Source organism: Daphnia pulicaria, chromosome 1 (genome assembly GCF_021234035.1).
Source record: "Daphnia pulicaria isolate SC F1-1A chromosome 1, SC_F0-13Bv2, whole genome shotgun sequence".
Classification (NCBI taxonomy): domain Eukaryota; kingdom Metazoa; phylum Arthropoda; class Branchiopoda; order Diplostraca; family Daphniidae; genus Daphnia; species Daphnia pulicaria.
The window spans coordinates 5,629,430-5,654,498 of NC_060913.1; the positions used below are offsets into that span (position 1 = coordinate 5,629,430).

The following is a 25,069-nucleotide window of genomic DNA, read 5'->3' on the forward strand; positions in this document are numbered from 1 at the left end:
CAACATTTCAGTCATTAATGGAAACAAAACTTGTAAAATTGTGCAACTTCCCGTCGAAAGAAAAAGTCATTATGACAAAGTGGGTTCTTCATTACAAGCCAGGGTACAAAGATATTGAACCCCGATACAAGTCACGACTATTGTTGCTTGTGGCTATTCGCAGCTATTTGGCATCGACTATTTGGACATATGTACTAGTGGTGAATGAAAAATCTATTCAACTAGCTATCACCATCGTAACTGAAGGACCTCGAAATGGTTCAGCTTGAAATAAAAACAGCTTTTCTTTATGGAGAGTTGGAAGAAGAACTCTTACCTGCTGCAAAAACCCGAAGGCTACGTCACTCCAAGTAAAGAAGGTAAAGAAAACTGAGTGTCGCCTCATAAATCCATTGTATGACCTCAAACAACAACCCACAGTGCCGACTCAGCAAGTTGATGATGCAATCCTGCAGTTAAACTTCAACCGATGTCTCTACGATCCATGTGTGTATTACCGCTCACTCCAGAAGGACAGTTCACTATTCTCGAAATATACTTCGACGACGGACTTGCTTGTAGTAACATAACCGGAGAATAAATCAGTGAGGAATGACGTTATTTTTGTCGAGAAGGTGATTAAGTTAACAGAAGATATGGTAAGGCTGATTTATTCCTGCTTGTTTTTATTATATCGTTTTTATTAAGAATTCTTTATATTATTTAGAGAACGTGGATGCCCTATCCGTTCAACGAGAGTGATGGTGAAAGCGAAACGTCTGGTATGGAGTTAACCGAAGAAAATAATAAAAAATGAAGAAAATGGTGCCCAGGTTAAATCGGAACACCGATTTCTTTGTTGGTGGGGGAAAATGATGGGCAAGAATAAAAATATATCTTTTTCAATAAATGTTGGTTATTTCAATTCATTTAGAGAGTTATGATATGGGAAATAACGAAAATAAAAAATTGAAAAATTATTGAAAGTAAGGTAATATGGGCCCCAAAGTATATTATGGGAATATATAAGGTATAACGTGGAAATAATTTACGACGTAGATAGCAGGTGGCACCAGCCTCACTATGTGAGTTATGGCCATGATGTGGATAGGACAATGTAGTCATAATGCGAATCCCGGGCACATGGTGGATATGACCAGGTTATCAAAAAAGGTAGGTAGAATAAAAAGGTAGAAAAATAGGTAGAATAAGGGTAGATTGCCAGTAGACGCAGGTCAAATGAGAGGGAGTTCCAAATACGAGAGGAAGTAACAGAAAAAGATTGGTTGCCATACATTTTGGAGCGTAAGTGAGGAGAATGAAGAAAATGTTGAGATGAAGAGCGGAGTTCTCGATATGGGCGACGAATTGCTATTGCATCAATCAGGTACTGGGGCAACACCAATCAAACAACGAAACGCAAGGATAGCAATCTTGTTTGTGATCCGCTGTTTAATGGGGTATAAAACAACCGCAGGGGGATGTTAAACGTTTATTTGATTTCTCCTCTTCATCTTTTCACGTTCTTCTGTTTGTAGCAACTGATTGATGTGGTTCTTCCTATCTAGCCTTTGATTTCTCTTACGGTTCCTTGAGAGAGAGTTTATTTGGGGCAATTTTTTTCACTTACATCTCATTTTTTTGCTTTATCCAATTTCCAAATTGTTTTTTCCAATAATTTTTCCATCGTCTGCTATCCCTAGTATTTTTTTAATAAATTTTAGCGTCATTAGTTAACCCGCTGTAGCTCTTCGCAAATGCAAAAAAAAAAGTTTAAGTTACAAATTTGTGGGGTTATATGGTTCACGGGTGTCCAATCTGAACCATTCATTTTACCACTATAGGGGAAACCGGACCCATATCGGACAGTTCCGGTCCCCCCCCCCATATCTCCCATTCCCTTACGCGAAAGAGAAAATTTTAAAATTTTAATTTAATAAATAAAATTTAATATAAAATTGAAAAATTCATAAAAATTAATTGAAAAAAAATTGGCGGGATTAGATTTTCTGTCATTTATTTGTTATGAAAAATATTTGGGGGTATATTACCGTAAATTTACAAAAATTAAAATTAAAATTAATGATAAGAAACTAAATGCTTATCTTGTGTGGCAGTAGCAATAGGGCTCTTCGGGATCTGTTTTATTTAGCCGTTTTATCTGGCAAAGCAGCATGGCTCTAGACTTGTTTGAGGGAAGAACGGGGAGAAGAGGGAGAATGGGACGAATGGGGGAGAAGAGGAAACGTGGGTCCCCCTTTTTTTTCGTACGCCCTCCTCCCTCCCACTCGTCCCATTCTCCCTCTTCTCCCCGTTCTTCCCTCAAACAAGTCTAGAGCCATGCTGCTTTGCCAGATAAAACGGCTAAATAAAACAGATCCCGAAGAGCCCTATACCACCATTAAGCTCCGTCTATTGGGTATCACCTTTCATGTACCAGTTCACCCCACGTTCCCGTCACAAAAATGCTATTATTACGTTTTTGAAGAAAAAATATTATTTGTATGTATTATTAATTTGAAATGGTTAAACTATCACATGCTATTTAAATTTCCCATATGTTAATTCCGTTAACAACAAAAACAGTGAACTTTTTTTAAGAATTTTAGGGGACATTTTGTATTACCTTAATTATTAACTTACACAGAAACCAAACATGAATTTTTCTACAATAAAGTAGATACATACAAAGAATACCCAGTATGATTCTGAACTTTATAAAATCATATTAACGATTTAACGAACCGTTTCATTTTGTATGGCATTCCGTAGGCCTATAACCCCAAACTATCCTACCAATAGAAAATCAGAAATAAACGATTTTTAAATACCAAAGGGAAAAATGAATATTACAATTGCTATTTTTAATTTGAAAGTACAAAAACATTTTTATACTAGTCCTTCGTTGTACTTTCGCTGTAATTTGAAATTCCCAGCTAAACTTTTGGTATACTAGCTGTACGCCGAATTGAGCTGATACATACATTAAAAATTGTTTTCCAACTCCAAATTGATGCCGAATAGATAGGGTCTTTGCATGAAATTTCGATTTGTTTAAAACATACCTGGTTAGAATCAGTTTTTTACGCTGATTCTCATGGTATTTTTTAAATATTTTTAAAATGAACCTAACTATGTGTATTTCTAATTCAAAATTCAAATAAGCGCCTCCCATTTCAAAACGGGGTCTCAGCCATTTTTAGGGGCGGAGCTTAATTTCTGATGAATTTGTAGACGACGCTCACCAAAATCAACCTTTTCGTATTCCACGTTAAGGCCCTAAGGGCGAAAGAGGGTTGTAGTCAGCCGTAGGCAGTACGAAAAGGGTGATTTTGGTGAATTTGGTGAGCGTCGTCTACAAATTCATCAGAAATTAGGCTCTGCCCATGAAAAATGGCTGAGAGCCCGTTATGAAATGGGAGGTGCTTATTTGAACTTTGAATTAGAAATACACATAGTTAGGTTCATTTCAAAAATATTTAAAAAAATACCATGAGAATCAGCGTAAAAAACTGATTCTAACCAGGTAAGTTTTAAACAAATCGAAATTTCATGCAAAGACCTTACCCTATTGGGCAAAATTGACTTTACGATGGCACGTAACAGTCAGAGATAAGGAGATCGGTTACTCTATGTAAAATCCAGCAGTCGACGTTTTCCCCCCTCCTCCTCCCTAGCCGACGAATTCGACTGCCCTGCTCTTTTCGGCGAGCCCCGGAAGCTTTGCCTTACTTGGCGGTAGGAGCGGTCCTGAAGGGGGAGAACTACTGGGAAATGCTTCCGGAGCTTCGTCCCATTCTCCCTCTTCTCCCAGTTCTCGCTTCAAAAATTCTATTCGATTGGACTATTCGAACAAACTACCCTACCAGTTTAGTTTGTTTCTTTTACAATCCTGATAGTGGGTTTTTCCGTGTTTCTCTTGTTCTTCTTGTTCAAAATTATCAATTTAAGTCGGTTATAATGCAGTGAAGATTGGGGTTTAATTCATTATAATATCTAACATATGCGGGAAATGAAATCGAGACAAATCTGAAATTCTCATTCCCTTCGAATTCTGCTACAAATGTTTCGAAATTTGAAATAAGATTCCGAAAATATTGGATTTCTTTTCGTTATTGGCCGAGATATACGTATGTAGGTGAACGCTAATCGTTTCGTTAGGAACGATTTCCAAGCAATTTTACCCGATTTTACCAAACCCTGCCGTATGCGTTACTCTAGTATGTATTCCCTTGCCCCCTCGTCTCTTCCCTTCCTTTTTTTTGTCTCAAATAATATTGGTATCTTGTCTTTTTCAATAAAGATATGCGATAAATAAAGAATGGAGAGCGAAAGACTACAACAACGCAAACACAGATTTCAGCCTTTTTCATCGTATAAAAGAAAGGAACCATCAAACTTGAAAAATAGTTTATTTTTGGAAATAAATCATGAAATTAAATTGGTCTATTTAAAAATCTCGTCTTCTCTCACATAGAGGTAAGCTGGTAATAGGTCGGATTAAACAAAAAATATCCACGTAAGAAAATTTAAAAAATACATGTCATCTGTAAATGTTATTGTGGGACGCACTTCGTAATATGCTGAAAGTATGCTTTTCTTCTGAATTCAAACAAAAGTGAAAGCAAAGATTTGTTGCACAATTTTGAATTTTCACGGCAACGATAAATTTTTTTAACATTCTTGATCAATCCGACGTGTTTATATTTTCTGGTTAAGGACGCTTCTTTGATATACATACAATTTTTGAAGCTAGATGAGTACTGTATAACTGTACTGTAAGTATTATGACTTTAATTTGGTGGCAACGTTTTTGCTGTTTTTTTTTCCAATTCCAGTCGTTAAAAGATCAAGGCGAAAAAACTTGGTACCACCATTACATAAAACTGTACTTTTTAAAGGATGAATTCAACAGCTTTGTGAACGCTATGACGAGTTACTTTTTATACCATGAACCCCCTTGAGATGAACTCGGAGGGCGGAACGGAATCTAAAAGATTTTGTACACTGACTACATGGGAAAGGCTTATCTCCTGTATGAATACGTTGATGGGCATCGAGATCATGCTTACGATTGAAAGTTTTACGGCACACATTACATGCATGAGGTCGATCTCCGGTATGCGTCTTCTTATGACCAATAAGATTTGATTGATTTCTAAAAGCCTTGCCACAAACCTAATTGAAGAAAATATTTTACGTTAATTCAATTATTTTTAAATGCACAAAATAATTTATTCAGCGTACGTCACAAGCAAATGGGCGTTCATCTGTATGGGTTCTGAGGTGTTGTTCAAGTAGACTTCGTATAAGGAATGCCTTTCCACATCTTTCACATTGGTGAGGTTTATCATCAGCATGCAATCTCAGATGGGCTGTTAATGTTGCTATAGCAAATTCAGACAGTTTAGAAAATTCTTTAAGTAGATCAGTTTTAAAAATAACAAGTTTCTATTCACCTTTAACTGGATATGATTTTGAACAAAGTGGACATTTGAAAGGTCTTTCTCCTGTGTGCTTCAACATGTGATCATTAAGTTTGGATTGGCTTGAAAATACAGAAGAGCAGAGTTCACATGAAACTACAGTCTTCTTTTTGAAAATTGAGTCATCTTCCAGCAAAAGTTCAACTTCTGTGATTAGGTTGCCATCCAAAGATTCCTGAGTTTTCTCTGCCAGAATTTCCCCTGTTTTATGGTTCTGCCTCTGTTGCTGAGCTGGATGATGGAATGAACCATCAGCAGCATTGCAGGAATACATATTTTTATCAATAACAGGCACATTATCTGGTAAATCTGTTGGTGATGCTTCTGTTAGTTGTCTTGAAAGTGAGTCCTTTATATTACTATCCTCATCTGGTTTCTGTGAATGATATTAATACACAATGCAGTTATTTAAATTGTATTAACTCACTGTTTAGCAAACCTGAGATTCGTGGTCAGTGCAACCCTTTGCAATTTCTTCCAGGATTATTGCTGTATTTTCATCTGTACTGATTTGAAATTCGTAGACCAGTTGCTGAAAAACTTCGAATTCCTTTTCATTCAGTGATGTCTTACCGGTATATAAAAACCTTACAAGATTCTGTATATCCTTTCCACTTAAAACAATAATAAAATTACTTTGCTGCATTTATAACAAAATACAAAATATTTACTTGAAATCTGGCAGAATTATTGAAGCACCATGAAATGGATCCCAAGTCTCTGTAAGCACTAGTTTTAAGTAAGGTGAAACTATGGCTAACAAGGAAGAATGCGTCTTAACGATCAGACTGTCTTTGCATGACAATTCAACATCACAAAAATTCATGACGGAATTGTCGTAAATATCTTGTAATTCGGTTAGAAGGAATTCTCCCGGATCTTCATATCGAAGAAGCACTTCTTCTACTGGAGAATCCATGGGATGAAATTTGAAGAAAAAAAACAATAGTAATAAAAAAAAACGAGAGAAATGTCAACCGTTCAAACAAATTCAACTGTCGTGATGCCTCAATACAAAATTCGTCTGTAAATGTTGAGTAAACACAAGATTCGACAAGGGTAAATACTGAACAGAGTCTATGGGAGTCGATTACATAAATTTGTTTATTACTTCTATTAATAATAGAAATAACTAAAGTATTTGTAAAATGTCTCAAAACAGCATGCTATCATGAAAAAAAATGTGGGTTTTCATTTTTGCGTTTATTTTGATTTCGGCCTCAGGGGAAAGCGGCGGCCAAGTCGCCAAGCGGGGCCTACGGGGGGAAGGAAGAGAGATTTTTGATACTAGCGCCAAGGCACCACAACGGAAGTTTTTTTTTAAATGGAGTTAGTTTCGAACGACCAGAGATAATAATAACAATAACATCTAACGTGAGAAACCAGAAATAATTACTTTTGACATTTTTCATAAAATATGTTGCCACTTTCGACATTTATTTCATGACTCGTGAATTCTAGCACCTAGCAGCATATTATCTGGGTTGGTAGTAAATAAGTTTCATACTGTATCTACTTTGTAATTGAACGCTTGAGTATTGGATTGGACATTGTCGGGAAGCTCAAAACATAATTCTACGTTCCCTTTTTAAAATCGACAATATTGTCATAAAAATAATTGAAGTGACTATTTCTGTTTTTATTATTTTCGCCCGTTTACGAACATTTGATCATATTTGCACGGGACTTTTATTTTTTTTACGTGTTAACAAATCGGAAGTAGGACACTAAAAATGAGTTTCCTTTTTTGGCATCACTCCTATCAACTGAATTCCCGCTTGATTTTTATTTTTTTTTTTATACGAATTGGGTTGAGGTGTACGGTTTGGGTGTGACTGTGATCCGGATAATGCAACACATTTTTTTTGTGAATTATCTCGCCCGCCTCCCCTCGAATAGTTAAATACCTAACCGAATCTCGACGAAATGAAACTGTGAATGTAGAAGAATTCCCCAAGTTGTTAACCAATAGCAAGCGAATTAAATTTTTAGAAATCACTCCGAAGGTAATAACATTCTAATAGTACTAGTATTTACTATTAAGTAGCCTTTCGAATAAAAATCTTTCAGGGATGATGGCGTGCCGCGTTCAAAATCGAAGTACAAGATACGTAGCACAAAAAAAAGTAAAATTAAAATGGGATGTGGAGCACGAACTCGTAGCGTAGAGTCGGAGTGTAGAGACTAGCTAGCAGCTTAGGTCCTAAATTTAACTATCCTAGTACAGGCAGTCTCAAAAATAGGTTTTCTTTTGGATCAGTCGTGAGACACTGTTTGATGTGCACACATTTGCGGTCCGTATTTTGTAGGCTAATATTGCGAGAGAAAACCTCTTTTTACGTTGTACAACGCAAACTTGCGATATGGCTGCAGCTTTGATAGCCTCTTGTCTGTTGATTGCAGCTTCCTGCCTATCATCCGAACTGTTACGCATCATCATTAATAAAAATGTCGAGACTCCCTTATCCAAACTTCTATGTCTGGAATTTATTGCTTCAGCCGAGCTTTGTGCCGTTTGTTTTGAGTTGATTGTGGGTAAACGATTTGTGCTAGCGGTCGTTCACAAAAATCATGTACTGTAACTTAATTTTTTTGGTTCAAAAAGTTGCGGAGGAGTACGGAATTTGGATGTATGCCCTGGTTCTGTTTCTTCTTACTCTGTGGTGGGCAGCTCATTGGGGTGATGCGTCCGCTTGTCCTTATATTCATCTTGAAGCGTATCTCGATGGTTCTATCCATTTCAGTCAAGCTTTCCTTGCTTCTTTGGCAGAAATAGCCGGAGGATTAGCTATTTACAAGTACCTATTTCTTTTCTTCAATCCCCAAACTAAAATTCACATTTGTTGTGCATTTTTTTCTAATTATTATTTTAGATACGTACAATATACATGGGATTTAGAATTATCTGGCCACATAAATAGATCAGTCTGGGACTGCGACGCAGACCTACACGTAAAGATTCATTTTAAAGATTTCTTCAACAGGTATGTCTTCCCAATTTAACATCAGGTGACATAAATTGCAGGTTCCAGCATTTCAGGGAGCTTTGATCGAAGGTGTGGCAACTTTTCTGTGTCGAATTGTGTCAAAGCTTATCGCTGAGATTGAACCGCGGTTTGGAGGTGTTCTCGATGCATTTATTGGAACTTCTTTAGTTGTAGCAGGTAATATAAATTATTAAATCTTGTATAATGGTAGTAATCTTAAGAAAATAATACAATATTTTTTTTTTAAATTGAAATGAATTGTTGCAGCTTGTGACTATTCTGGTGGATATTTCAACCCAGTGTTGGCCACATCATTAAAGCTTAACTGTCGCGGTAATACTGTTGCAGAACACTTTGTCGTCTACTGGATTGGTTCGATTGCTGGATCAGTCGTTTCATGGCGGGTTTATCCTTTCATTAAAGAAAATCTATTTCCTAAACCATCGACAAATAAAAAAGACCAATAGAAAAAAAGCAATGTGTCTCCGGACTGGAAAAAAGTGTATTTAATAGATGAAAATTGACAGGAAACTAATAAGGAATTTTCAAAAATTAAAATAAAAAAGAAGTTTACATCCCGAAATTACGACTTTTCGCTTTGGAACTCTTCCGTCAATAAATTATGTCATGGTCTCTCACATACCGTCAGACTTCTTCAGTAGTAATTACAGTCTCTTCAGTGATATGTTGTCCAACAACCGGCAAGACCAAGGTGACTAATTTGGCAGATTGACATTCATCGGTATTTGCAATGGATCTATAAAAAATTTTGTTTCTCAGAATTATTTTATAATCCTTATATAAAATAATAATATTGTAAAAATTACGGATGCTGTTTCATGTGTCTCCGCAACGCGTAGTTTGTGTTAAAGCGCTTATTGCAAAAATTACAAAGAAAAGCGCGGGGGTTTTGGTGTAAGTTTGCAATGTGCTTACGTTGAATCGAGCGCGTTTTGAATGACGCCCCGCAGATCTCACAAAGGAATGATCGTTCAGAAGAGTGGACCGTTTGGTGTTCTGTAAGATTGCGTTGAATACTGTAACCGTTAGTGTAGTTGTAAGGTTTAATGGAACGTAAAACTGGAGCAAAATTCATTAAATTTATTGTATAGAATTACTTCGCAAAGCGGAATCTGGCGGAATTGGTCCTTCTGTCCTCTTTTTCTTTCTCTAACATTTTTTATAAAGTCAAGGTAGAGCTTAAAACGATATGAGAAGAAGAGCGCAGTTAATTTGAGGCAGAAATACAATTTTGCGCCAGTTTTACGTTCCATAATGGCTTTAAGAAAAAAATACTCCTGTTAACTTCGTTACCATTTAAATGTGCTTTTGAATGACATTTCTTCAAACAACTTTTGACGAGGCACTGAAATGGAAATGAGCCATCTTTTTCCGGTGTCGAATGGAGTATGCTAAATAAATTTTTTACTTTTTTAACGTACGAAATAATTGGTTAATATTTGATGAAAGAAATACTTGTGTTGTTTCAATGCATCCGGTCTCTTGAATGCTTTTCCACACAAGTCACACAGGTACGGACGCCACTCACGATGAACATCACGGACGTGACGAACATAATGCATTTTCCTTGTTGTTCGATAGTCACACTAAGCCACAAAATAGAATCATTTCACAATAATAATGTTAACCAAACATTTGATATTTTACTTTTGTGCTATACCTGATTACAAATAAATAAATTGGGTCCACCTTTATTTTCCTCCGCAGAATGTATTTTCATATGTCGTTCATACAAGTAAAGACTCGTGGTTTTGTATGAACAAGCAGGGCAATTTCGAATAACTTGATCGGTACGCGAGGAAACAACCTACAAAATAAAAAAACAGTATTTAAGACATATAATATTGCTGAAAGAATATAGCAGCTTTACTTTATGTTTCAAACGTTGATGTTTGATAAGAAGTTTTGCATTATCTGTACTGTAGCTACATGCAACAGTTGGGCACATAGTTGGTTTTGCACTGTGGGTAATCTGATGGTGTCTTAAATGGGTTAACCTTAAAGTGCTGAAATTACACTTGTCACAGTGGAAGATGGTTGAATTGGTTTCATGGAGATTCATATGCTTCTGATAATGACTTTCTCTTTGACTCTTAAAAGAGCAAAGAGAACATGAAAACTTAAATTCTTTCTTTTTAGCTTCTTGTTTTGATTTCGAATGCAAAACTTCTATGTTCAGACAATTCTCACTTCCTTCAACATCATTAAAGTCTGAAGAAATTTCATTCTCAAAGGATAGTTCCTCCAACTGTTGAATAGAACTGTTGGAATAGTTATTTGGTTCATCACTCACACCTGGAGTTTCAAGATTAATTTCAGTTCTGCCATCCTCTTCTTCATTTACCAAAATAAAATTGCTTAATGAATCCTTTACATAAATATGTAAACTAATAAAATTTTGAATGAATGAAATATAATTGCACTATCTTATTTGTTTACCTTGATAGATACCATTGCTTCTAAAGTTCCTACTATACATAGTTGTCCATCATTTTCTGATGCTCTGATTTCAAATCCTGACAAATGTTCAATAAAGTTCTGGAGTTCCTCCCGTGGAGGTAACCAGATGGTAAAATCACTATCAAAAGTAGCACAAACACTAGAAAATATTTTCTAAAAAGTAAAAACGAAGAACAAAAACTAAAATTAATACAATTTTCGGAGAAATTCTGGTGGTGCACAGTTGAAAATACTGAAACGATTAAATTACCATGATTATTGTTTAATTGATGTTTTTGTCGATGCTTTTAGAAATTTTCCAACAAAATTGAGTGATTTAATTATATTACTTTAACGAGTATGACACTTGGCTACTTTTTGCTGCCATCACGATTCACGATAACGTGTTAAAGAATTTCAAACAATCATGTGTTGTGAAATGTGATTTCTCTCTGTCTGTCGGGTGTGCCTAAAGTGAGGGATGTGGGATAGCACTCCCTAGAAATCTAGAATATGGGATACATCCGCATCCCGCACTCTGCAGATTTTAACCCGCAATTTGAGCATCTAACCCAGATGACTAAATTGCGGGATCACATAATCCTTTGGTAAAATATTTTTACATTATTCAAAAAATATTCATCATATTTTTGTACCATGTGATTAATAACTTTATGGATAGACGATAGACGAACTAGAGTAAAGTCGAGACTCGAGATCTTCTTTCGCATTTGATTCAATTGGAAACAAATCAAATAGACCTTTTTCACAATGCGAAAAGTCGGGATTTTACAATCCGGCAACGCCGCAATCGGCCATCTTTGTTCTAATTAATTTTTCCCCATGTAAATTCCCATAAGAAATGGGGGTCCCTGCAATTTAAATTCATTTTCTATTTATTGGCGTCTTAAATCCAATATATTTATCGTGGATCGTGTTCCCCGATGAATTGGTAACATTTTCATATGTGGTACATTTTACTTGTGGTTTATATTAATTATGTAATTCGAACTTTCTTTAGGTTGTTTTGATTCTGTAATGTCAAAACAGAAATGTTGTGTGTGTTGGGCTTCGGTAACAGATACAATGTTCGTGAAACTGTTATAACTTTTGCTTCCCAAACGTGGATGTCATTGGACATCTAGAATATGTGGTTTCAAAAGTAGGAGACATGTATGGCTGAAAAGAACAAATTTGAGAGAAAAAGATTTGACAAAATAAAGCAGAGTTTACAGTCAACATTTTGCTGATGGTAACATACTATTTTTTAAAGTAATTCATATAATTAAGTCGTATTTGTGGTAGTCGTAACTACAGATGTTGACTGGGCACCAACATGTAATCATGAGAAAAATTCCATTGGGATGGATACTGTTGAAAGAATTAGTCGCTCTGTAAGAAGGCAGATTGTCAGGACATGTTCAAAGATGATGTAAGAGGAATATGGTATTTCATTTATATTGATTATGTCATTTCAAAAATTACTTAGCATGTTTAATCATTTTCTCTTATAGACACATTCCACAAGTTGCAGTTACTGATGTCATGAAAGATAAAGCACCCAACGCATTACATCTTTGATGAACAGATCAACACATTAGTGAATCAACCAACGATCAGCATCCATCTACCTGCAACTTAGCTCTTGAATTAGAAAACCAGGCATTGGTTCTTCGAATAAAAGTATTGGAAAATAAAAAGAAACAAAAAAACAAACAATTACAAGTTGAAGCAGTGTCACGTTTTCAGCATCTTTATTAAACATTTTTTTCTTCTTGTTTAATACAATGTTTCACTCGAAAAAAGAACCGTGAGTTTTCTTAAAATGGTAACGAAATAACGATAATGAATCAGGTAATCATGGTGAACGCTTCGTCAGATTGAGATTATGGAACTAAATGTTAAAGTAGTTGAATTAGTACATTTAAAACTAGTTGACCCTAAATACTTCTGAGGGAATTTTTCAGTCCCTCTTTCCGATTAAAGTTAACAATAAGGACAAAACAACAATGTGCAAATCAATTAAAAAGTTCGAAACAGTAAACCCAGTTTCCTCTGTTGTTGATGCCCTGCCAGAAACTGAACCAAAACAAACAAGTTTAAGTGCTGATATTATAATAAGTATTTAATGTTAACATATAAACATACATATGAAAATGTTACCAATTCATCGGGGAACACGATCCACGATAAATATATTGGATTTAAGACATCAATAAATAGAAAATGAATTTAAATTGCAGGGACCCCCATTTCTTATGGGAATTTACATGGGGAAAAATTAATTAGAACAAAGATGGCCGATTACGGCGTTGCCGGATTGTAAAATCCCGACTTTTCGCATTGTGAAAAAGGTCTATTCCAATGGAAAAAAGATGTCGCACTACGGCACAACCTCGGGCACAACCCCTTTCGTGGTCTTTATCTGTGCCAATTTCAAACGACAAATAATGAACTAAAATGTCGTTTTTCTATCAAAATATTATTTGAAATACAGTAAGTGTGTAAAAATCTAATAAATATGAATCAATTAAACATTTCGAGTTAAAAATTAACGAAAATGTTAAATTTTAAAATAACAATGGCTACTTAAACTTGCATAGCGCATTCAACTTATTCTTGTCTATATAAGTAGGTTACAGGTTAGTAATAAATAGACTAATAAATAAATAAAAATATCTATGTTTCCAAATTCAAACCAACCGGACGGATCATCAACTAATAAAAATTCCAAAGACGAGGAATTAAGAAATGTAATAAAGAAAGCTGAAGAAGAAATGAAACGTCTTAAGGAAGACAAAACCTCCAAAAAGATATTTTTGTATCAAGGTAAAACATGGAATTATAACAACGGGACCTTGAATGATATACCAGGAGAAGAACAAGTCCTCGAACCGCGTTATTTATTCAAGTTTTTATGTACTGGTCCGTCTGGTCGTATTGCCCCTCAAGCCAATGTAGTTGAATTCAAAACCTACCATACTACATCAACTAGAAAAAAAAATGCATCCCGCATTTAATGTTTTCAAACTATTGGATGGAAGAAGATTTTCTACGTTCCCGCCGAACGTCAAGTCAAAGGCGTTGTCGTCCAGTTCTCCAGCAACGAAAAATTTGTACTGAACAAACTCTCAGGTGTTCCCAGATGTGACGCAAAGGATTTGCACCTTCAGTGCACTAAAAAGGTTCGGTTAAGTGTTGAGCAGTTGATAAGGATCCTCACCGAAGAAGATTTTTTAGACAAGCCTTACTCGTTATTGACTAACGACAGCCAACACCAAACAGTTCGTACAAAAATCAAACCATCTCGTGTCAAAGGCGAAATGAGTTAAATTTACCATAAGAAAAAAAGATGAAGATGAATTTGAATATCATGAATCATGATTAAAAGGCCGTAAGAAGATGACTGGAGATAATGCAAGAAGATAGCTAGAAGAAAATGACCTGGACGTCGATGACCGGAAGGAGATGACCCCAAAAGTAAAATGAGGAGAAGATGACTACTAGTAAATGACCAAAAGAAGATGAACAGAAGAAAATGAAGAAAATTACTAGTACTATAGTAGTGACTATTGATAAAAACATGATAAATTTCCTCCGTAAACAAATTTACTCGGCAACCAATGTTAACACAAAATAAATAATTGACATCAAACGTTCCCCTAAATTTACTACTCTTCAGAATCGGGCTCGGGGCTTATATAGATGCCACTAAGGGAAGCACTGTCATCACCTAGATAATCGACAACAGAAAAATGCCATATACAATCGCTGAAACGAAAGAATCTCAGGGCTGATCTCACCAGATTCGCTAGATTGCGGAAAGTAGGAGGGCGTTGACAAAATGGATCCGCTGTTTCTTTCAAACAAAAAATATTTGTAAAAATTAGTCTCTCTTCCATTGCGTCAAAAAAGGGCGACATGAAACCTGCAACTGAAACAAGGACATGCCCGTCCATGTGATGGGTCTCGCAGAGGCTGATGAACACGGGAGGGCAACTGAGATCCCGAAACCAGAACTGATGTGGAGGACGGCTCAGAAGGTGACTTTTGTTGATATGGCATTATACGAGGTGGTTCATAATGGCTTCGGCTAACGAACGGCATAATTATTTTTGGAGGTGATGTAGTGCTTGTTTTCGCATGAACACACGATATTTCAGAACAGCCTGTTGTTGATAAAAAAAAAAAAAACGGAAATAAATGTGGGATCCTTTCAAAAATTGTAAAGACAATGTGTACTTTCCATTTTGTAAACCAATGTCAATTTCCTCGTAGACGTGACTTTCATCCTTTTCTTTCGCAGTGGCAGCGACCGAAATGTCCTTCTTTATTAGAGGATTAATACCTATTTCGTTTTCGATAATATTCCAAATCCAATATTTAGAATATTTATTTGAAAATTATGCAAAGTTACGATTTTTGAAAATATTTTTGATGCAAGTAGCATCATACACGAAAAAGTATTGAAATATTAATTTATATACAAGTGAATGCATAAAACATGCTTTACAATTGATCTTATGAAAAATCCTATGCTTATTATATTCTATTAAATGACATATTGCTAGTAAAATAGATTAGAAAAGAATTGTGTCGAATTTCAATGAAAGTAAACATACTTTGCATGGATATAAAATCAACAGATGACGAACGAGGGTGATTTGACGAATGCCATTTCTCCAGTCGACGAGTTTGTTCCAAGTGACGAGAATCGCAAACCTGGACAGGAACTTTCACCCCATTCCTTGAGCGACGATATATGGACTCTATTTGCTGTTCTTCTAACCCCGGAATGCGACTAAATGGCGTCACAGATGACGATAAAATAGCTGTTGGTCTAGGGGATCTTGCTAAACTCGGGTGGTCTTCATTTGTTGGAGAGTTGTTTCCCCAGTAGCTTAAACAAAAATGCAGACAGAACTTGCGTAAGTTTCCTTTCCTTAAATATAAAATCGATTTAAATTATGACTGATTGGATTACTTTGAATTTACGCGCCTCACCAAACCCAAAGGAATAATGCGGTTATAACGGAAAACAGTATTGCGCAGCCAATCAGTACCCAGCGAACAACAGCAATATGATTTGACAACTGGACTGCAAGTAAATCAAACAGACAACATTAATCTCCGTTTTCTGAATAATAAGTTCTAAACAACAGATTCATGCTGAAAACATTTGCAGTTCTACCAGAAGTAGGCCGGAAATGTAGTCATTAAAACTGCGTCGTATTTAGCAAACCAAAAAATTTACCTGCAGATACAAGGGAACATTCAGCTAAAAAGCCTTTTTTAGTGATGGCTTCCATCTTAAATGAATTCGCAGTAAATCGAATCAGAATACGATTTGAAAATATTGTTAGATTTCCTATTTAAAATAAAATATTTAAAATACAGTAAGATCCCGGAAGATGATTTAAAATATTTAAATGCGAGCTTACCTGGACTGTAGCGGCCACAGAAACGCCCATCCAAAGCCATTTTGTTGATATCTTCGTGGTATGACATGACGTCAAGCGATCCCGATCGACAGGAGACATCATTTACTGACTAGCCATATTTCTTACATTACATACTTTCCAAACCAAATGTAATTGTAAATATTAAAAACGAAAATACAACCTCGTCATAGACAGGGCTAGGCAACTCGAACTGTTGAAACCTGATGAGCAACTTAAAGGGTTAAAAATGTTCCATTTTTTAAAGCGACGTTGTTTATCATGCAATTAAATGGTTCTTAAAAATAAATGGCAAGCTTACATTATTTTCCGGTATCGACGTGATGTTCCACTCACACACTACAAGTGGAATATAAACAGGGAAGCCAGGAGAGGCTAACGTTATTCGAGTTTCCTCTGTCATCAAGTACGAGCGTGAACAATCTTATTGAGGAAAATTTATGTCAAAAACATTTCACATTGAGTATTTAATTTCTATCAACTCACCACCGCATTCGATCGCCAGAAAATGACTACATGAAGGCACAATAGGGCGCTGCCATTGACAATGATCCACGAACTGTTCGTCTCCTCGACAATAAGCACTAAGACCGGTAGAGTTTAAATGCAGACCTACTGCTTCTTTGCTAATCCCAAACCATCTGAAATACAATTTATCATAATTATGCATAGCAACAACGAAATAATTTCACATAGGCAAAATTCGAAAAAGAAAGCTTAATGATCAATATAAAATCTCATTCGCGGTCATTGTTTTTCAAAATCTTTTCAGAAATTATGATCCTTGCACCAATTAGGATATATAGAACAACAAAACAAAAAGGCTATTAAAGCAGAATATTAATTTACTTCATAAAAATCACTGCTGGTCAGACTGACAAGCAGCTGAATAAATGCAAATGAGGCAAGGATAACAAAATGGATTAAATAAAGCACTTTTCAGATCCATTTTGCTATGCTGTTGTTTCAATTGGATGAAAAGGAAATATAAGTAAAGCTATATAAAATAATTACTTGGTCACTGTCATGAACCCTAGTTGTCGGCATATAACATGAGCTAGCCTTACTACTCCAGCCTTTTGGTTAGGTGATTGATTGTAGCAAATCGGTAAAGTAGGGGGGGAATTGTGGGGAATTCCCACATGGTTTATCCATGGGACAATCATGGGACCATCTTCTGTGGGTTGTGTTTGAAAACTAAGATGGAATGAGCTCTGTTTGGCCAAATCATTATCTTCTTCGCCAGTATTATTATCATATTGTTCAATCTGTGATTCCTATGAGAAGAAAAAAGAGAAATACAAACCATCACACAAAAAGTCAATAAAAAGACATGGCAGCTTGTTAAGACTATATTAATAAAGCTGAAAATATCTTCGTAATGTCAGTTAAAAACCAGGAAAATTTACAAAAATAGTTAGTCATGAACGAAATATGAACCATAAAAACCTTCAGAAAACGTATATCCTCTGACACTACAACCAATTGAACTCGATGTATTGCTGCTGCAACTGCAATACATATGGCCCAATTTAGCACCATATTGTAGAAAACACTTTATCTAATCAATCGAATAAAGTTTTATCATTCGAAAGTATTTTGCTATGCTAACTTATTCCAAATTCAAACGTTCAAACTTACGTGAGCAGACAGATATTTAAAGTAAATACAGTCGTATCGCCATCTATCAATGGACAGGAAATTTAGTAAATTTTTTATTTTCATAGATTTTGGCGGAAGTTTCAAATATCACTGATAGGCTACGTACTGTACCAATCAAGTCAAAGAAAACATGTGCAATAGCGAAAAATTATCTTATACTCTATCGGAGATGGTAAAAAAATGAATTGCTATTATGGCTAATTGACTATCGTTTCGTACCCTGCTTTTTCTAGCCGGTATAGACAGATAGTTAATGTATTCACACTTAAGAAACACTGTCGTTTTTTTTTTCATTAAATTTATAATCATTTGTGAAATAATCATGTTAAGATTTCTGGTAAAAACAGAACATCAAAGAAAATTGCAGAAATTTGTAAGAATTTTGTATTAAATTTTCAGTGATTGCGTAATTGTATTTTGTTTGGAAGGCTGAAAATAAGCAATAAACAGTTAAACACATCCCGGTGTCATGAACTCATTTTCCAGTTAAAAGTCCGCCTGCTGAATAATATACGTACCAATATTGCCGATTATCAAACAATTGAGGCATATGTAAATATGTAGAGTTTATTAGCAGAGTAGCCAGGGGCTACGAAGTCTGTGTAACCATCGCCATCAAAATCACCTACCGCTGGTTTTCCTGAAGTAAATGATACTTCGTTCAGCTTGAATGCATATATACTCATTATTTTTATGATGATAGAAACACTACGTGCCTGCTGTCTGGGCATTTGTATCAATTAGGATGGATTTTTCATAAGGAGTAAAATCATTGGCCGCCTCTGTTGTTGGCCGCAGAACGTAGATTTTACCGTCGTCATCCCCACTAACTAGGATCCACTTGCGGTGTTTTCTATAAAAATATACATATATTGATTAAAACTGTTTCACCATGTAGTTCAATTTGTGTCGTCGTATTCCACCTGCCATCGGGAAGAACTTCATTCGCATACGCAGCACTAGGATAGAAAGACTGGGGAGTTCCAGGAGACATTGTGTTAGCTCCACCAGGAACGAAGCCATCAGCGATGATATGACGAACCCAAATGCCATTACTAAAATAAAATACCATTATAATTATTAAAAGTAGAAAAATAAACAAGAGTTAATAGAAATAAATAGAAAATTTCCTACAAAATATCATCGGGAATTTCGTAAATATAAACACTGCCAGATTTAACTCCAATTCTGTCGTCAAATGACGTGAGCAGAAAATCAATACGTCCATCATTGTCAAAATCTTCCAACAGCAGATCGAATGTTTGGCCCACGGTATCATCAATTACTCTCATTTGAATCTGTAATAAAATTACAAAATAAGTTATTCATAATGAGTTAAATTAATGAAAAAAACGAATGGGCTAGTTACGTTTTGGGGATCATTCCACCCGTTGTTGGCTCCAAGCGGGATGCAGTAAATTGTGGCGCGTTTATTCCATAGTTCACCGGCTATAAAGCAGTCATAAGGAAGCCCAGACGAGTTCAACTGTATATTACGGAAGTGCACGTCAGGTCCTTGGTTGTAAATAATATGTTGATTCCAGCCTGTATAATAGCAAAAATGTTTTGACAAAATATAATGTATCCGTATTCAATGACTAACATATCGTTAATCGTGTTATTGCGTAATAAGCATTGATACCTGAGATAGCCTGTCCAGGATTTTCCATCCAAACAAAGTTTTGTTCTTCTACAGCTGTAAAATTAAATCATTTTCGCAATTTATCGTAATGCTTACACTTGGTTTGGATTTAAAATTGGTCATACTATTATGAAAACGAGCAGTTACAGCGTCTAGATCTCCATCACCATCCATATCCTTCCAGACGACACGGTGATAGGAATAGTCTTTAATCTTTAAACGTAAAACCAATTATTACAATTTGAGTCAAGTTCAAATGGTTAATTGTTTGTTTAATAAATGGTAAGTCAACTTACGTCACCACTGGCAATGTTGATTTCAGTTTCAGCCGGAACTGCAGCATTCATGTTGTACATCTGAAGTTGGCCTTTTGTTTTTCCAGGAACCAGAAATCCTGATGTTTGGATCATTCCCTCGTAGCCAGGAACAACAGTTTCTGTCCATAACAAAACGCATCAAATTAATACGGCTTAGAATGCACATGGAGGAACGTTTTCTTTTACGATTGATCAATGATGTTCATAACAAATAATAATTACGTATACAACATAATAACATCCTATAACATACGTATACGCAGCGTATACGTATGTTGTCGAATATGCAGGTTGGCTTACTTGGCAAAAGATCAGGATTATTGGGCCAGAGGGCGGTACTGGCCAGAACTTCAAGGGGCCAATTGGTTGTATCGTACAAATATTTTCCGGGAGAGCGCAAATAATAAACGGGATCCGGCTGAAACATTTAAAAAAATGTTATCGATACTTATTCCAATGGAAAAAATTAAATAATTAATTTTAAATACCTTGAGTTGAAATGGTTTGAAAGTCGACAAATAAAGTGTAAATCGATCGGCGTAAGGCAACGAACTGTCACTTGACTCGTGAACGTCCGCAAACGCAGGGACTTCAATACTGCTGATTTCACCAACCTCATATAAGAAAATCCCAACGATTTTAAAATTAAGTAAACCCAAATTTGATTTGGTTGGATTAGAAATTTTATTATATATTACCAGGTTCGGAAGAGTGGCTGTCAGTGTTTGTCCATTTACTAGGCATTTAAGCGCAATTACGGACAGCAAGACCACTAGAAACTTCATGGTGATGGCCTTTTGAGGACGTTCATAAAACTGGAACATTTCAACGACTTTTATAAGCATAAGGTATAGGATATGGAATCGAGCGTCTTGTATTACATGACTATTTTCACATGTTAATGCACGTGATGTATAAGGTTATGATAGCAGTAGTATACCCAATAGACGGATGACTTTCTTTATCTCTTGTTCATTATGTAAATACTGGCACACGGTACGTGTTGGTAAAGTCTAATTGATAAGGGTAACAGAAGTTGAAAGTTATATGTTATCGGCAAAAATATTGAAGTAAAAATGCTAATGCCTCGTTTGCTCTCTTGTTGAATCTCTTGTTGAAGCGGAAGCGCTGTAACAAAAGTAAATTTTAAAAGTAAAATTCTGAACAATAAACGTAAAAATTAAATTAAAATACACAGATACATTTGGTTTTTGTCAATGAAGAAATAACACGCACGTAGGATTATAGATTATTATAACAAAATTGAAATATACCGTCGTCGTATTTTTTGGGTCTGTACAGTAGCATTTTGATTTAAAACATATTTTAAAGTGATAAAATAAAAAGTGATCTATATTCAGATGTACTAGTAAATCCTATCTGATTTGTCTAATTAATTCGACGCAGATACGCAGGAGGAAATGAAAAGCGACGTCCGATAGCGACGTCGGCATATTAATGGGGCCTTGAACGACGGCGATAGACGTCAGTTAAGGGTTCGAGAGAGAGCGTGACAGAATGGAAAATGGTCAGACACAGGGAGAAAAAGAAAGGGGAAAATGGGAGAAAGACTGGGAATAATAGACGGCGACAATCCGGCACGGCCGAGAGGAGGCTGGATTCATAAGCTATTTCTATTCGCTCTTCTTACATCCACACTTCTTTCCCGACTGGCAAGAGCCCCCTAAACCTAACGCCATGACGACACATAAGCTGTGCATATGCGGAAAGGGGGGAAGGGGAAGGGGGAGGACGGGCCTTTGCTTCACCTGCCGTCAATAGGCTTCGCTACAGATCAAGCATTAGGGATTAGGGCGGGGAAGGAAATGGGGACGCGACTTATTTGCCCGACACAAAACAGACCGTAGCCGAGGCCATAAGCGGTGGGCCCAGCCCCGCACCCAAAGGAAATCCCGCTGCATCCACAGCTCCACAATCGCATGAGAAGTTTGGATACTGGGGCAATACTTTGACCTGAACTCGATCCAACTCGATCCAAAGCTGCCTTGTCAAAAGAAATCGACTGCACAGTGCAATTTTGACTGCAAAAGTCAAACATAACCGCCAGCATAAATTGTTCAGTTCGTGCGGCAGTGTCGGCGGAGTCATATGCAGTCCACCTTACGGGTCATGCAGACTGTTTGTTAACAAACCCACACACAAAAAAACACGTAATAAGAACCGGTCACTACTGTTAAAGCAAATGGCAAACCAGCAAATGGCAAATGAATTCAGGGTCAAAGATAATCAGCAGCAAAGAGGAAAAAGATATGGACCTTGCTGCCGCCGCCACCTTTCGGATAGCCAACGAAGCCCAAACGGACCAAATGTGCACAGCAGCACTCTATTTGTCTGTACGTCACCGCTTCGTTCTTTTGACATTCCGGCGTGAAGAGTTTAGCTTAAAGCCTAAAACCAACTGCAGCTCCCGCCTCCCGCCTTGTCTCCCACCGTAGGGAGAAAATGGAATAAGAACGAGAGCCGCGCGTGACCGAGAAAAAACGGGCAAAATCCCGGTAACCGACGGGAACGTCCTTGCGATGAAATAAATTCCGGGCGAGTTCAAAGCCGACCAACCACCTTCGCTAATAAGAAAATTCCATCACTCCCGTGCAACCTACAAGCGCAGACTTTTGAGTCTCAGAAGTTTTGAAAAGGAAATGTTTCCTCGGCTGCCGGGTCGTCGTCTTTTGTATCCAAAGTCGGAGGCGAGACATCCACTCCCACACTAATAACAAGAAAACTTAATCCCCCTGTATTAAAAGTTTCACGTTAATGGGTTATGATGATTCACAGACTAGCGGCTATTGATTGAACGACTTCCGCATTTTAAACGGCACCCTATTCGTATTCTTCTTCTTTCCGACTGGCGGCGTATATGCATGATAGAAGTAAAATTAGCAAGGTTTCCGTCAGGTTAATGAAATATAAATCGGAAAAATTTTAGGACGTTTAGTTTTCAATTTTTTTAATACTTCTATAAATATTTTTATAAAACCCATACAACTATTTGATAGGGTTTTCTTTCTAGTTTAAGATGGTATTTTTATTTTATAAAAAATGTGTTTCTAAGTATTTGATAATTTAGTTTATTTGATGTTGTTAGGGTCAGGGTTAAATGGTACAGCCATCTGGTGCCAGGTAAACGACCAAAAAAGATCGAAAAAAGACATCTTTACTTTTTTTAATTTTATTTCTACTTATACTCAATAGAATGAATAAAATGACAGTACTTCTGAAAGAGAAATGAATTTCCTTTTCACTAGTGCGTCTTTTAATAAATTTAATCCATCCGTTTCAGAGAAAAATAGTGTTCAGTTTTTTCCCTGGCTCTGTTCCGTTTAACCATAAGAAATTTTTTTTTCTTCATTTTTTCCTCTTGACATTTAATTTAATAACTATTGAATACGAAAAAAAAATGAAAAAATAACCTAATGTAGAGAAATGCGTGGGGATCACTCCTATACTTTTTTTTTCTTAATTCTTATATTTAAAAAATTGGTAGTGTAAAGAAAAAAAGTGTCCCACATAGCCCCGGTCTCCACTATATTGTTGTCGACCCCGTCCCCCCTAAAAAATATTTTCGGCCATCTTTTTTCATCTCTTATCTACCATTCATCCTATTATTACCAACCTCGCCTTTATCAAAACTGATTAACTCACCATAGCAACCGAGAATTTTTGGCCTTAAGTAAAGCTCGAGCAATTTTCTTGTGCGCGCGCAAATTTGTGTTTATTGGTTGGGTCGGAATTTGTTACATGAATTACAGTGAAATCAGGTATTTACATTTTTTCAAACTTCAAAGTCAATCGTCCCTTTGTTTTCTACAATTTCTTGTTAACAGGGTCGGAAATTGTTTACATGGAATTATTGTAAAATCAAATATTTACATTTTGTTTATTAAGAGTATTGGTTGCCCGTGGATCTTGTCTACCATGTCTTGTTAATTGGGTAGAGGGCATACATGGAGGAAGCCAGTTTTTTTGTGTGTTTCGTACTGCCTTCCCCTCTCTAAATTTCTCCGTCGATTGTTATGCTGCACATAAAACACCCACTTGGCGATTTCGTCTCCCTCCCTAGTGGCACATTTCCTCCCTTGGACGTCCATGGCACGTCTGTACATCCCAGCCATATCTACATCCAAATTGAAAATTTCCGATAAAGACAAGACAGCCATAGGATGTCTAGCAATGATAGCCTAAAGATGTCCTTTTTTTTGTCCTTGTTACCTCCAGGAGACATCCGTTAGGTAATCGTTTTTATTATTATTTTTACATTATTATTTTATTTTATTTTATTTTATTGTATATATATTTTTTTTAATTTTAATTTTTTTTAATTTTTTTTCCTTATCAACAAACAATGATTCATGATCATTCAAATGATTTACTTTCAGTATAGGGTCTATGGCTAGAGTACTCGACTGACAATTACTGGGACGATGGTTCAAACTCACAGTCAGGCAAAAGTATTTCTTCAAAAATAAAACACACACTTACGAACACACACACGTACATAAAAATTCTTTAATCTTTGTGTGAGTGACGAAATATGATATCCATAGATAACCTCACGACGTGGCATGAAACGGTAATTAATTTGTGATGACCTGGCAATGTCGCCCCCTCCCCCCCGAACTCAGTTAGGCCAGTTGGTCTCAGTACTCAGACGAGAATACACCTGTAACTCTCATCGATGTCCAAAAGACATCCAAAGAACATCATTTGGGATCAACCTAAGACCATGGGTGGACATCCAAAGGTCATCGTGTGCCACTAGGGCTAATTTTAAAAATTTATTTGTTTGTTAGTAAGGTAATTTAAGTAACGAAGCGACCGCGAATGTCCCGGGGAGGCTGAGAAGAATGGGGTGTAGCGATGTGCGTGTCATGTCGTATGGTGGCGCATTGGTATTGCACGCTGATATAACAAGTTTGGATTTAAATCTATTTCTCTACTGTGAAATGGATTAAAACCCAAACTTATTGTATTAGCGTGTATGACACGCATCCCCTACAGGGGGATATGGGCGTAAGCGGACTTCACTTCGTTGTCTTTATTTCTAGACATATAACTA

General features: G+C 36.3%; 5 protein-coding genes and 1 long non-coding RNA gene across 11 annotated transcripts; 2 read left to right on the forward strand and 4 right to left on the reverse strand.

The window, feature by feature from the left end:
* Window positions 1–4,374: 4,374 nt before the first annotated feature.
* Window positions 4,375–6,656, reverse strand: LOC124343349 (zinc finger protein 268-like). The gene is made up of 5 exons (XM_046796682.1): window positions 6,137–6,656; window positions 5,905–6,079; window positions 5,439–5,841; window positions 5,227–5,366; window positions 4,375–5,157 (listed from the first exon to the last, which is right to left on the reverse strand). Exons 1-5 carry the CDS (start codon window positions 6,382–6,384, stop codon window positions 4,906–4,908), a joined length of 1,218 nt encoding a protein of 405 aa, XP_046652638.1. The 5' UTR covers window positions 6,385–6,656; the 3' UTR covers window positions 4,375–4,905.
* Window positions 6,657–6,949: 293 nt separating this feature from the next.
* On the forward strand, window positions 6,950–9,090 carry LOC124343584 (aquaporin-11-like). Its single transcript, XM_046796963.1, has 5 exons — window positions 6,950–8,000; window positions 8,071–8,263; window positions 8,339–8,417; window positions 8,491–8,629; window positions 8,720–9,090. The coding sequence occupies exons 1-5, from the start codon at window positions 7,829–7,831 to the stop codon at window positions 8,917–8,919; spliced, it is 783 nt and encodes a 260-aa protein (XP_046652919.1). The 5' UTR covers window positions 6,950–7,828; the 3' UTR covers window positions 8,920–9,090.
* LOC124343291 (zinc finger protein 888-like) lies at window positions 8,935–11,386 on the reverse strand. 4 transcript variants are annotated; one of them, XM_046796579.1, is made up of 8 exons: window positions 11,184–11,386; window positions 10,913–11,086; window positions 10,344–10,841; window positions 10,134–10,280; window positions 9,929–10,059; window positions 9,767–9,864; window positions 9,280–9,469; window positions 8,935–9,209 (listed from the first exon to the last, which is right to left on the reverse strand). In XM_046796579.1, exons 1-8 carry the CDS (start codon window positions 11,184–11,186, stop codon window positions 9,098–9,100), a joined length of 1,353 nt encoding a protein of 450 aa, XP_046652535.1. In that variant the 5' UTR covers window positions 11,187–11,386; the 3' UTR covers window positions 8,935–9,097. The 4 variants fall into 4 exon arrangements, 3 of the variants coding, with proteins under 3 accessions (XP_046652535.1, XP_046652543.1, XP_046652552.1); XM_046796587.1 differs by having other exon boundaries at window positions 9,280–9,489; XR_006919176.1 differs by lacking the exon at window positions 8,935–9,209 and adding an exon at window positions 9,571–9,651 and having other exon boundaries at window positions 9,341–9,469.
* A 277-nt stretch (window positions 11,387–11,663) lies between these two features.
* LOC124343973 lies at window positions 11,664–13,193 on the forward strand. 2 transcript variants are annotated; one of them, XR_006919480.1, is made up of 4 exons: window positions 11,664–11,864; window positions 11,934–12,164; window positions 12,218–12,344; window positions 12,427–13,193. It is a non-coding gene; the product is annotated as an uncharacterized LOC124343973 (long non-coding RNA). The 2 variants fall into 2 exon arrangements; XR_006919481.1 differs by having other exon boundaries at window positions 12,218–12,358; window positions 12,427–12,485.
* A 1,008-nt stretch (window positions 13,194–14,201) lies between these two features.
* On the reverse strand, window positions 14,202–18,011 carry LOC124343143. Of its 2 annotated transcripts, none has more exons than XM_046796331.1 (13): window positions 17,821–18,011; window positions 17,386–17,648; window positions 16,858–17,012; window positions 16,673–16,794; window positions 16,535–16,585; window positions 16,354–16,462; window positions 16,167–16,280; window positions 15,917–16,010; window positions 15,535–15,854; window positions 15,159–15,260; window positions 14,841–15,081; window positions 14,716–14,765; window positions 14,202–14,645 (listed from the first exon to the last, which is right to left on the reverse strand). In XM_046796331.1, the coding sequence occupies exons 1-13, from the start codon at window positions 17,911–17,913 to the stop codon at window positions 14,584–14,586; spliced, it is 1,776 nt and encodes a 591-aa protein (XP_046652287.1). In that variant the 5' UTR covers window positions 17,914–18,011; the 3' UTR covers window positions 14,202–14,583. The 2 variants fall into 2 exon arrangements, with proteins under 2 accessions (XP_046652287.1, XP_046652277.1); XM_046796321.1 differs by having other exon boundaries at window positions 14,716–14,771.
* A 392-nt stretch (window positions 18,012–18,403) lies between these two features.
* LOC124343240 lies at window positions 18,404–20,831 on the reverse strand. The gene is made up of 11 exons (XM_046796503.1): window positions 20,691–20,831; window positions 20,481–20,606; window positions 20,293–20,410; window positions 19,972–20,111; window positions 19,801–19,888; window positions 19,676–19,729; window positions 19,403–19,578; window positions 19,168–19,331; window positions 18,957–19,088; window positions 18,750–18,886; window positions 18,404–18,673 (listed from the first exon to the last, which is right to left on the reverse strand). Exons 1-11 carry the CDS (start codon window positions 20,814–20,816, stop codon window positions 18,567–18,569), a joined length of 1,368 nt encoding a protein of 455 aa, XP_046652459.1. The 5' UTR covers window positions 20,817–20,831; the 3' UTR covers window positions 18,404–18,566.
* Between the last annotated feature and the right edge of the window lie 4,238 nt (window positions 20,832–25,069).

Bases quoted from the DNA above. Each gene is read 5' to 3' on its own strand.
- LOC124343143 (XM_046796321.1), bottom strand. From the start codon at position 17,913: ATGGTGCTAAATTGGGCCATATGTATTGCAGTTGCAGCAGCAATACAT. The intron at 17,013-17,385 runs GTAATTATTTTA...ATTGTATTTCAG, and splicing joins GGGTTCATGACAGTGACCAA to ATGGTTTGGGATTAGCAAAG. The intron at 14,772-14,840 runs GTTTCATGTCGC...TTTGTTTGAAAG, and splicing joins TGTCCTTGTTTCAGTTGCAG to AAACAGCGGATCCATTTTGT.
- LOC124343584 (XM_046796963.1), top strand. From the start codon at position 7,829: ATGGCTGCAGCTTTGATAGCCTCTTGTCTGTTGATTGCAGCTTCCTGC. The intron at 8,264-8,338 runs GTACCTATTTCT...TTATTATTTTAG, and splicing joins GGAGGATTAGCTATTTACAA to ATACGTACAATATACATGGG. The intron at 8,418-8,490 runs GTAAAGATTCAT...CATAAATTGCAG, and splicing joins ACTGCGACGCAGACCTACAC to GTTCCAGCATTTCAGGGAGC.
- LOC124343291 (XM_046796579.1), bottom strand. The intron at 10,281-10,343 runs GTAAAGCTGCTA...TTTATTTTGTAG, and splicing joins ATCAACGTTTGAAACATAAA to GTTGTTTCCTCGCGTACCGA. The intron at 9,865-9,928 runs GTATTTCTTTCA...AAATTTATTTAG, and splicing joins GATGCATTGAAACAACACAA to CATACTCCATTCGACACCGG.
- LOC124343240 (XM_046796503.1), bottom strand. From the start codon at position 20,816: ATGTTCCAGTTTTATGAACGTCCTCAAAAGGCCATCACCATGAAGTTT. The intron at 19,889-19,971 runs GTAAGTTGACTT...TTACGTTTAAAG, and splicing joins TCAACATTGCCAGTGGTGAC to ATTAAAGACTATTCCTATCA. The intron at 19,332-19,402 runs GTAACTAGCCCA...ATTTTATTACAG, and splicing joins GGTGGAATGATCCCCAAAAC to ATTCAAATGAGAGTAATTGA.
- LOC124343349 (XM_046796682.1), bottom strand. From the start codon at position 6,384: ATGGATTCTCCAGTAGAAGAAGTGCTTCTTCGATATGAAGATCCGGGA. The intron at 6,080-6,136 runs GTAAATATTTTG...TATTGTTTTAAG, and splicing joins ATAATTCTGCCAGATTTCAA to TGGAAAGGATATACAGAATC. The intron at 5,158-5,226 runs GTACGCTGAATA...TTCTTCAATTAG, and splicing joins AACGCCCATTTGCTTGTGAC to GTTTGTGGCAAGGCTTTTAG.